This window comes from Excalfactoria chinensis, chromosome 2 (genome assembly GCF_039878825.1).
Source record: "Excalfactoria chinensis isolate bCotChi1 chromosome 2, bCotChi1.hap2, whole genome shotgun sequence".
Taxonomy (NCBI): domain Eukaryota; kingdom Metazoa; phylum Chordata; class Aves; order Galliformes; family Phasianidae; genus Excalfactoria; species Excalfactoria chinensis.
In genome coordinates this window covers 95,138,684-95,150,847 of record NC_092826.1, presented here as the reverse complement: position 1 = coordinate 95,150,847, position 12,164 = coordinate 95,138,684, and the positions used below count along the sequence as shown (strand labels likewise).

Genomic DNA, 12,164 nt, shown 5'->3' with positions numbered 1-12,164 from the left:
ACACTTCCCTCTCCGCAGCTTTTGCTTAGCTTCTGAAAATGACAGAAGAATTAGTCTAGCTTGGGCCAATGACTATAAGATCACGAGAATTATGTGCCTTGGAACATGCAATGGTTTGTGTTGGAAAAGTGCTTTAAAGATCACCCAGCTCCACACCCCACTGCTGTGGGTAGAGACACCTTCCATCAGGTTGCTCAAAGCCACATCCAGCCTGACCTTGCACACTTCCAACACAGAATCATAGCATGAGGCTGGTTTGTCTGGATCAGAACACATTACTCCCCAGTCATCAAGCAGACTTCTTCTAAGCACACATACTGGGTTATCCCTTGAAAACATACATTGCTTACCTACTCTTCTAGTTGGAATGCTTTCATTTTGTGCTCTGCTGCCCATTTATAATGTATTTTATTTCTCCCATTCTGCTTTTCCCTCTTCTTCTACAATCTAACATAGTTAAAACATTCAACTAAGGTAATGGGCCAGCCAGCCTCTAAAACACTGGCAAGCTGTGCACCAGCAGAGACAATAAGACAAAATACCACTGTAATATCACACTGCACTATAACCCCGTGGGAGGTCAGTGTGCAAGGACTTGTAGTGCTAAAGCATCTAAATACATGCTAAATAAAATGCCTTCACATTAAGCAGCTTTCTTCACTTGACTAAGTAGGTCATGTACTGCGACATGAGCTTGAAATTTACCAGCCACATATTTCACACAGTTATTTTGTAAAAATGTTTCTTATTCATTTAGCATTCCTTCACAAACTCCCAGGGTAGACAGAACTCAACAGCAGATGCAAGACACAGGCAAAATGTTGACCATAATATACCCATATATTTTAAAAAGGTATTTGTCCAGTTCTTAAGATTTTTTCCCAGTACAGGAAATGTTCTGCAGAAATAAATTCCACATCCGAAAGACCCACATCTGCTCTCCTTGACCTCTTCTATTTGCATGGTAGCCATATCAAAGACAGCGAGGCCACCCACACACAACTAATTCATCTTCACTTTCAATGCTTCCGCCTCATTAATGGAAAATACATATACATAAAGACAAAATATTTCCCCAAAGTCTCATCTTACATTTTTCATGGTGAGTTCTGATATGTAATGTATATGCTTGTGGAAAATGAATACACACATAAACACAGACAACCTACAAAAAGAGCAAAACAGCAGATACCTCACCATCAAAGTTCTACTTATTCTGTTTGAAGATTTAATCCTCCAGATTTGGAAGGAAGCCCTTAGGTGACACGAGTCAGGTGATTGCTTTGAAGTCATTTGTCTACAAAAACAGCTTTCTGGCTGGAGCTCACTTTCCTTCTGCTTGAAGGAAAGGACTACAGAATTCACTGCCCATAAAGCTGGACTCCATCAGTCACTACCAAACACATTAATTTTGATGCATTTAGCATTAGAGTCAGATAGCAGCAATGATTTTAATGAGATCAAAGAGAGAAGCGGACCTACCAGCACACTTCCACCAGCCTTAGGCTGCCTAGCCAGGCTCACACCCATCCATTCATCGTCTCTGTCTTCTTTACACGTCTTTCCACAAAGCACGCCCCGAGAATTGCCTGCAGGAGGAAAAGAATGGCAGCAAGGAAAGGAGATGCAAGTATCTAGAAAGTAATCTCTCAGAAAAGTGATTGCCATCAAACACCTGCCTGTCAGTGCTTTTCCTGTCCCCTTCATCCCAATTACTATTTCTAGTAAGCACTACTCAGGGTGGTGCTCCCAACGTCACTAGGCACCATCCATAGAAGAGGATATCAATTCCAAGCAGCCAGCAGCTACTGCAGTACACCCATAGCTTTATTTGAATAAGACATCCAAGTGAAGTTAGTGGAATAGACCCGCAATTGCTTCCAGAATGCAATCAAAGCAAAAATATCCTGGAATGTGAGATCTGGGGCATTCATTATTATTACTATTATTATTATTATTTTAATGAGGGCTACATTTTTAGTCCCAACAGGCAGTATTTGTGAACCCATTAAAGATGCTTTACACTGTGGTAGATGGACAAGTGAAACATAGCCAAAGTACTGTTGTAATCTATGAAAGCTTCATAAAAATAAATTCTGTTTAACTCAAACATGAAAAGATTTACAAAACAATACTAACATAGTTCTAGCTATAGATGGAGAATTCAGTAATGCTAATCACATGACCAAGAACACTGAAATGCTTAATGACTTCAGTTTCTCCATCCAGCAGAAAGTTTTAGACCAGAGTTTTAAGGAATAGGCTGATTTTGACAGTATGTCTGAGAAAAGAGTCAATCCTGACTACATACAAAAGCATACAAGTAGGACTCACATAGAGAAAGCTGGGACTCAAGACTGGCAGGGCTGGTAGCCACATGGGGCGTATTATGACCCCTCCCCTCAAAGTATCACTGCTACTCACCTCGACCCATATCCAGCTCCGTGCATCTTCTGTCAGGATTGGTGTGGACTCGACATTTAAATACTGCTCCTGGGGACTGAATAGAGGAGCTGTATCTAGAGTCAGCCTTGGGAGCTCCAACCAAGACCCTGGAAACCAAACAAAGAGTAACAAGTTCTTAACTGCATGAGAAAACAAAAAAATAACAAACAACATCAAGGTTCCCATTGCCAGGGATTCCTCAGCTACAGCAGTCCTTCCAGAAACTTTGTAAAATGATAATATTGATTCACAAACTGAAAACAACACCAACAGTAAAAGCATTTTTTTCCCATTAGTGATACCACGAAAGCCATGAATTCTTTAATAAATTAAGTTTCCATTAGGAGTATAACGCTTGTAAAGCAATTCCTTTTCTCACCCCAGATAGCATTCAGAAAAGTATTAAGACAGACAACAGCAGCGCATCTATTTTTCCTCAGCTCACATCTACTTTTCCTCGGCTTTAACTACATCTCTATGGGCATTAAAAAAAAAACAACAACAAACAAACAAGACCTAAAACACACAGCCCTGAGAGGAAGAAACCTGAACCTGAATGCTTCCAGCCAGCTAAAGATTAATCATTGCTTAGAATGTCGAGGCAACTCTATTAGCAGAAGATTTTATGTAATTACAGATTAAAATAAAATAAAAACAGGAAAAACAACACAGGACCAAATTTCTTCCACAGTACCTTGCTCTGCCATCAGCTATTACTTACAGTTAAGTCAGACCTCAGTGCTTGTGTGTGTAGGCCCAGCCTGCACACACAACCTGGTAGGAAGCAGCAGAGCAGGGAAGCACCTGTCTTGGTTTAGCCAAGGGAATTACTGCTGCAGAGTCAATCTGTGCACAGCCCAGCACAGACAAGCAGCCCAGTATCAGTCCCAAAAGAGCAGCTTTCCTTCTTTTAAATGACTTCTCTGTTATCCTCCTCAGTAGCCTCCTATTTGAAGTTCCAAAGCCAACCACCACCCATCATCACCTCAGGGAGACCTGGGGCATGTATGTGTCATATAGCTGCCATTAGGTGATTCTTCTCTAACGCGCTTCTCCAGATATCACAAAACCATCCCATGACAGATGGAAATAAAAAATGAAGAGCAACCCCAACACTGAGTAACTGTTTCCTTCCAAGTCTCACAAGCAAAGTGGTATTATTTAGAGAAGCTCAGTGGGTCTGTCCTAAATACCGCAGGTTCTATTTTCACAAGTGAGAAGAATTAACGGCTGAAAAGCTTAAGTTGCTGAAGCCTACGAAGGCCTGAGCACACTGTGGAGTTATAGCAAAAGATCCTGAAGTAACAGTCTGACATGGAAATCCCACCATGCAAACAGCAGGCAGAAAATCAAATGCCAGTCAGTTTCATTTACACAGGCAATGAACATGTGTCATTCACTTACTGACAATCATGAAGTTTAACAAAAGCAAATAAAGGGGGGATATTACTAGTTTAAAGAGTTACAGGTTCAAATTGCAAATGTCAAGAAACTGTTTCTATGAACAGTTAACAAAAATAAGATAAGGTAAGCTGTGCTGACCTCCAGTTTAAACAAAGCTTTCTTCTAACTCTAAGTAAACTCCAAGTAAATCTGAATCAGCAATTACTGCAAGCGACCTTGGGTTGGAGAACCCCGGATGGAGCTTAAGGAGAATAAATCACAAAGACTCACTGGCTCTGTTAAAAAAAAAAAAAAAAAAGAAGAAAAAAGGCTAAAATGGAAAAAAAAACCTGTAATTACAGATTGGAGCAGGCTACTGCCACAGATTACATTACTCAAATTGTCTTGAGTGAACAACACACCTTTCAAAAACCAGTTTGTTGCCATCTCTTCACATGGACTGAGCACAAGGAAGCAGCCACTAACGTGTGCCAGAAGCAAATCTATTTTGGATTATCCTGAATACCAGACACCCAAAATTGGTAGCTTACCTACATCACACTCTATGTAATCTCAGGATCTTGTTTCATCCATTCACTCTTGCACTTCCTCCACAGAGGATAAAGCCTCAGCAGATTTCCTGCTCTGGCTGATGTGAGCCATGCTTGCCCAGACCCTGGGAAGATACCTTTGGGGCGATGGCTGCTGGGCCATGCACTTTTGGCCTGCTCAGGTCAGCATTCACCATGTACCACTCATTTCAGTTTTATTCAAAGAATTGAGGCTGGAATATTAGTGTATTACTCTTGCCAATAAAAGATTCCCTTAAATCTTTAATTAGTTTCTGTACACAAGTGTTTAACCTGTTGGAAGAAGGTGACCTATTTAAATGTCACAAGATTCCTCAGCAGACCTAGGAATAAGACTCTTTTGCATCCTAATATTTGGAAGCTCATTGAGCGAAAACAAATGTATGTTTTGTGTTCTCCCTATGCACTAAAACACCTTGGAAATCTACTGAGATTTCTATGAAACAGCATTGCAGACAGAAAAGGTGTTTTTCTTTGTTGCCATGTACAAACAGAAATGCATTTTAAAATTATGCCCTAGAGCCTCAAATACTCTTGTGATTCAGCATTGTGCATGCTCACCTGGCCTAAATACAAGGATATGTAAAAAGCCCACAGAAGTACTACTCTGAGGTTTTTGCTATTATCAGACAACCATCCAACATAGCCCTAGGTTAAAATTACTAATGCTGTAGTAGAGCTCATTGGGGCTGCTCTAGAGTCCTGTCAGAACATAAGCATGAGTCTTGCAACCTTTTGCAAAGGCTCATGATGAGGTTGGTACTCTTTGCAGAGGTTATCCACGGCCATAACACTCCGCAGGAATCCACCTAGGATATCTGTGAGCAGCTGCAGGGAGACACCTTAAACAGGAAACCCAACCAAGAGAAAGGAATCACTTTCTCCTGAAGACAACCAAGGGCAGTAAAAGTGGGATTTGGGGCCATTTTAAGGTCTCTTTTACTTGATGTACACAGAAATCTCCATGAGTTGGCCACATCTCACTGGCCATGTGAACTAAGTACTGGGATCTAAGCCGACATGAGAAGCAGTAAGCAGAGAGGCCAATTAAACTTTCTCTTCTTGAATCCACGCTCACATATTCAAGGACAAACATCCTCATCTGTATGGAGATAACTCTGCAATTGTGCAGCCAAAATCATCACATTGCAGGTGCTGCATCAACCAGTATTAATGGATGACGAGGAGATTTCTGGCCACAGGGAAATCCACACATCCTTAAAATTACTTTCTGCAGAACAGTAACTGTTACTTTACTGGTGATTGACCCTCAGGACACAGAGATTTGGAAGCTAAGTGCCACGTTTAGTGAAAGAGCAGCGAAGGGAAGTGTCGAGCTGCCCAATGGCGTGGAAGGATGCCAAACACACCAAGCATCAGCACGCAGCACGCCAACAGCAATTAGGCAATCATAGCTCAAGGACTGTGGAGTGTGGGCACCTCACTTCACTGCAATGTTAAGTGGCAGGGGAAAAAAAAGTCTTTAAATATCCCCACATACCACAGCAGATTTCAAAGGCAGCACCAGGATAGAGTATACACCAGCATACCCCGCTTGAGTTTTTTCCTCTATCAGAAGGGTCTCTGCCACTTGTTAAGCCCTTAAAATAAAATTCACAGCAGTTCATCTAATACGTGCAGAACTAGAAGTGTGAGGAACATTATTTGGATGACAGATTATAAGCAACATCAGCAAGCCCAGACTCTCCACTTTCTCCAAACACCCCAAGTCCATCTACAGCATCACAAATACAACACAACAACATTAACACAGCATCCATCCTCCAACAGGTTGATCTGTTACCACATCTTTTGTGGGTTACCTACGCACTCACCATACCCCAACAACACACAACCACCAGCCTGAGGTGCAAAACCAGCCCCGTGTTTCAGCAGCAGCAGCACAATCCAGTGAAGCACGGGGCTGAAAGGGTGCAGCACAACAGCTACGCTCATTCCTTGCTGTAATTCTCACAGCAGGATGTCGTGCAGCTAAACCAACTCCATTACTTTTTAGTGCCGGATCATGCTGCCAGAAAAGATGAAGTTGTTAACCTGGACTTGCTGTGGGATTTGGGGGAGTGCTGGTAAGATGGGGAAAGGAGAGAGATAAAGTAACACCATATTAATAAAAGAACGATGAGAGATGTCACATCACTGACATTTTTTTACTGGTGCAAAATTGACATTGTTTGTTCTTGCATCGTCTCTTCACAAAAGCAGAGAAAGTCACATTCTTGGTCACTATGCTGGGTCTTTAGTCCAAGCTCGAAAATTGTTTCCAGAGAACAGAAGCACTTCAGCTTGTCCGTGCTCCAAATGCAAGCAAACACCTGGATCCTTGCTTTGCTGGAAATGAGAACGATAGGGAGCTGGGTAAATCTTTCAAGGTTTACAGTCACAAAACCCGGGTAAGGAAGGAAAACGGGGCATTGTCAGAAAAAACAATAACCTCAGCACATCTGTGATGACAAGCTACTCTTGAGAAAGAAACTGTGCAAAAACAACTCGTAGAAGGAAGGATTTCTGGAATTAACTATTTCAGACAGGTCAGAGGCACAGACCTACACCACAGTTGTAGAGGAGGATGAATACTTCTGTGGATGGGGGATGAAGACAACTTCTGTGTCTGCATCTGACACAACATCTCAAATGAAATATCCCTCATTCAAGAATACTTGGTCCATATAAATCAGAAATAACCCAACTCTGACTTCATTTGCTTAAAATCTACAGGCTTGCAGCAAACAACGCAGGTAAGTGCCTTTGTGGTGTGGAAAAATGCGTGGCTGAAACACTAAAGTTGAAGAGCTGGTGATTACAGATATCATTTTATTATGAGAGTGATTTTCTACGTATATGAAACGGACTGCTGAGAAGATGCTTCAACTAAGATGCTCTGATAATCATAAGTACATTAGGGGAACACTGGGCCCTGGGGCAATGAAGATTAAGAAACCCTAAGCTATCACAATAACATTCTCCAATGCTTTGGAGCATGTTAACATAAATTTACATAGGCAAGAGATAGCTTTGGATATAATTGATCGCATTTTACAGGCTTACATAGTGCATAGATGACCCTGCAAGCCATGTATGACCAAAGTATCACAACTCAAAGTTAACCTAGGTTATCTTCCCATAGCAGCAGTTAGGCCGACAAAATATGAGAAACTAAAACCATAAAGCTTCTTCACATAAAGAAAAGCTATAAAGCTAAGAATAAAACTGGCATACACACACACACAAAATAACACTATGGCTATTAATAGCAGCTGCATGTTACAGTGGGATGAAGAGCAAACCTTTTTACTACATACAAGGGCTGCTCCAAAAGTAATGCCTCCTATTTTATTGCAAGGGCCCACAACATTGGAGGCAGATGGTGGTGGTATGGTAGTAGGGGCTGAACCCTACCACCAGTATTCCACTGCATACTGTTGCTATGCGACAGATGGCAGCAGAGGAGAAGTCTGACCAAACACTGTTTGACATGGAAGTGCATCTGAAGCACAGGTGCATCATTGAATTCCTCCATGCCGAAAAAATGGCACTCCTCAACAGCTGCTGGACATTTATGGAGACCAAACAGTGGACGTGAGCACACTGAGATGGTGGGTGGTGTTTCAGCAGTGGCATCAGTGCCAATGGGTCAGTTCCACTGGTGCACATTTCTATGAATGCAGCATGATGGCTCTTGTTCATCTCTGGCACAACTGCATTGCTCATGGTGGAGTCTGTGTTCAAAAACAGCGTTGTTATACTTATTTGGTATACCAGCCCTCACGCTATCCCCAGCATATCACCATCACCCATTAACCCTACAAGCCAACTAAGAAAACAGCTCTACAGCTTTGCACACAAAAGCTATGTGCACAAAAAAACCTGACAAACTGTCATCCATCCTGCTAACCATTTCCCTCTGCACTCATACAATAAAACTAAGATTGTATCTTGTACTTGAATTTTATGCAACTTGCAATCACTTTACAATGGAAATCAAAGGCTTTTATGCTCTGAAGTGGCATCTGTAGTAAGGCTTTGTCCAGTATGAATATGGCTTTGAAATATTGCTTTACAACACTGCAAGCCTTCATGCCCTTTTCAGATGAAAAAGACAAAGCTAATGGCACTGACCAAGGTTCAGCCCTTCAATGGTCTAAATGTCCAGAAAGAATGGCCAGATCTTTTAAGCTCTCCAGAAGAAACACATCAACCATTTAAAACTGATGCTGCCTCTCCAGCACAGAATGACAGCTTCAGAAACCTGGAAGACAGCTGCATATACCTTCAAGAGCAAAGCAACGCAGCGCTGGGCCTTCATCTTCAGACTCCATCTACGTATTAAGACCAGTATTTGTGAAAAATAAGAATATTTTTGACTGTATCTCCCCAAACTGTTATCACCTCTGCTGGGCACGGGAACCTGAAGCAGCCATGAAAACAAGCTCCCCTGTTCCATACTGACAGAAGGGCTTTCCCCATCAGCACTGACAGCCCCACCCTCGTGGTTTCTGACAGCCCGGTGCCAATTCTGAGCACATCGAGCTCCCAGGTGTCAGGGCTAAGCCCCGATTTATCTGTTTAACGCGACGTGGCCATCTCAGACGTGTTTTGTTTCTGGGTGCTTCTCCGTAAATAAGCTCCCCAGCAGAAACCGGGAGCAAAATGAGAGCATCGGACCCCACACAGATGCGTGTCCTCAAAGGGCTCCCGGTGCCGCCGGCCCCGCTCAATTCCCAGGCCAGAGGGATGTCGCAGGTACCTGCACCGCTCCGCCTCCAACCCAAAGGGTCACACCAGCAGGTGCCACCCGAGGATAGCTCACGTTGCCCGTTACGCACACGCACCGCACCCCTTCCACCTCCCCGCATCGCCCCGCTCAGCCTTCGCCCACCCGCCGTGAGCCCCCGCCGCCCGCGAGAGGCCGCTTTCCGCATCCCCATCCCGGCGCTCCTGTCCCAGCCGAGCAGCGGCTGCCAGCTGAGCGCTCTCCTTCTCCGGGGGCTCTTCTCCCTTTGTGAAGCGGCCCGAGAAGCCCCCGGCCACAACCGCCCCGTGAAAGCCGCTATGCAAAAGGCAGAGCGCACAACTCATCTTAAGCGAAGGGGAGGAGGGGGCTGAAAGAAGTCCATTTTTAAAGAACTGGACGCGGCATGAATACACTTATGTCTATCACAGTGCCCCTCAGTTCCCCCAGCACAGCTGAGCCGTCAGCGCCGAAGATAAAGAGAAGCTCTGTGGACATTCACTGGCAGCGGCACATTAGAAGGAAGGCAGACACCAGCTAGGTCCCATTAAGAGAAGGCAGTTTTAATTCTAACAAAGAGCCTCTCACCGGACAGGGAGAGGCAGACCCCGCTCCGAGGCTCCTTCCAGCCACCGAGACAAGCAGGAAGCACGCCAGCGGCACGATTCTTTCGGACGCAACTAAACTTTCCGTCCTCGATCGCTCCTAAAACAACAAGTCCCATTCGCACGAGAAGCCCCTCGCGGCAGACCGGGGCAGGAGCGAACACCCGCTGTACCCCGGAGGCACCCTCTGCTCACAGCCGGGCCGGCACCGCCCGCGAGGCAAACGGCTCCCGCTCCTCGAGTCGGTCCCGTTTCCCCCAGCGCCGCTGCCCCGGCCCCCGCCCGCTACTCACCACCGCGTGCTGTCGTGGTAGTGCTGCAGCACCGAGTACCCGAAGAAGGACCCGTTGGGGCCCTGGAAGACCACGGGACGTCCCACGTCCACGTTGTAGCAGCGCACCAGGGCCACCCACAGCAGCGCGCTCAGCACCCGCGTCCAACTCCACCACCCCGCCGACATCCTGCGAGCCCCTCACGGCAACTCCAGCACCAACTCCCCGACGGCACCGCTCAGCGCCTCGCTTTTGTGCCCGCCCCGCGCCTCTGCGCTGCCCGCCCGGTCCGGCTGCGCCCCGCGCCGCGACCCGCGGGGACTGCGCGCCCCGCTCCGCCCCTCCGCGCCGCCACTGCCGCGCCCCCTGGTGGCCGCGGGCCGCACCCCCCTCGGGCTGCGTCTGTCCGATGTCCTGTCGCCGAATCTTAGAATCGTGAAGGTTGGAAAAGACCTCTAAGATCATCTAGTCCAGCCGTCCACCTACCGCCAATGCTGCCCGCTAACCATGTTCCTCAGGGATGCGTCATAGCTCCGTGTTTCTTGGATGCCTCCAAGGACGGTGTCTCCCACGCCTCGAACCAGTCTGCTCTGATGTATCGCCACTCTTCCTGGGGAGAAACTTTTCCTGATGTTCAGTCTCACAGCAAGCCCTCTTCCTCCCCCAAGGCCCCAGAGAGGTGATGGGGACCAGAGCTGCATATCGCTGAGGCACCACGAGTTGGGTGTGGTCTTACAGGAGCTTCATGTGCAGGGCAGGTGAATGAGGGCCTGATTCATGTCACACCAAAGGGAGACAGAGAAGTCAAGGGAAGAGGAGGGGTCTTCCACTGGAGCAACAGATAAGCATACACTTAGAGGGAAGACCAGACCTCTGTTCGGGCTAAGTTGAAAGTAATTGTGCTAATATTTTAACAGCCTATCTGTGACTGGAAATGATTGAACTCTCAATAAATGGTGAGCAGATGATCACTAAGGCAAGATGATCACCTCCAGGGGGTACAACAACCACCATGTGTTCCTACAGCGGGAGGGAGCAGGGTGTTCTATGGCTCCTGGCCTTGCAGAGCCCATACTTATGTTATTCAACAAAAAGCTGCAGGTTCCCCTGGGGATTCCAGTAGAGGATCAGCCCCAGGAGCTGAGAGAAGTGCTCCCTCAGAGATAACTGGCAGTTCTGCTTGTTGCCCTCGTTATAGCTATGTAAGTCCATGTATTCTTCTCATCTGTGAGCAGCTACAGTGGGAGAAGCGCAGCAGGTCCCAGGGAACACAAGAGAGGGGCCAGGAGCTCTGATGTGGTGGGGATTGCTTCATCTGGCAAGGAGCTGCAGGTACAGTGCCAAGTTTCTGGTGTAGGCACATCCTGAGTGTGTTTGACACCTGGTGGTCTACAGGGAATGTGCTACACATAGCAACAGCGAGATGCAAAGGTGGGTGCTGGATGCTGGGGCCAGTTGAGAATTGCTGTGGGAAAACTTTATTGAAGATAGAATGGTCTTTCAGCACAGGAAGTTCTCAGGAAGCTCTCAATCATTTCCTGAGGTGGGATGGAGCTGACTGTGTGTTCCTGCTGAGAATGCATGTTCAGCAAGGAGGTAATTTTGTGGTAAGCTATTTCATGCTATTGATGTAGTTCTTTTCAAAAGGGTAGCTTGTTCCTGTAGGTAAGCATCCTCGTCAGATAAAAGCCATCTCCGGATTGTTTGTAAGCACTGACCTTGAGTGTCCTCATCCACAGAGCAAGTATGCTGGTGCTGTTTGTATGTGCAGATGTTACCGCCTGGAAGCTGATGTCCTTCATGTTGACCGTGATGCTAGAAAGTAGAGGTCAGCAGAGTAATATACCAGGGACAAGTTTAATAGAACAGCAATAATTAACAGAATTGGATGCTGAAAAAATCAGCAGAGGAAGGGAGGTTTGTAGCCATCGGTGCAGTTGACATGTGCTACAAGAGGCTTAGCAGAATATTTCTTTAAAACTCTTCCTCACAGTGGCTCATGAAAACATTGGGGCATTTTGACTCTCCAGGCCTGGGGAGTTACAGCTCCAAATGAGGATGATATATCAACAGATCACCTTTAGAGGTTGAACTAGTGAATGGGATGTGCTCCTGCCAC

At 45.9% G+C, this 12,164-nt stretch overlaps 1 protein-coding gene across 1 annotated transcript in view; it reads right to left on the bottom strand.

Moving 5' to 3' along the window:
- ITGA9 (integrin subunit alpha 9) overlaps window positions 1-10,357 on the bottom strand; it is a 222,037-nt gene extending 211,680 nt beyond the window's left edge. The window contains exons 1-3 of the mRNA XM_072329513.1: window positions 10,067-10,357; window positions 2,425-2,552; window positions 1,483-1,589 (exon numbers count right to left, since the gene is read on the bottom strand). Coding sequence (XP_072185614.1) covers window positions 1,483-1,589; window positions 2,425-2,552; window positions 10,067-10,233 — 402 coding nt within the window. The 5' untranslated portion in view covers window positions 10,234-10,357. The remainder of the gene's footprint in view (window positions 1-1,482; window positions 1,590-2,424; window positions 2,553-10,066) is intronic.
- Window positions 10,358-12,164: the final 1,807 nt, after the last annotated feature.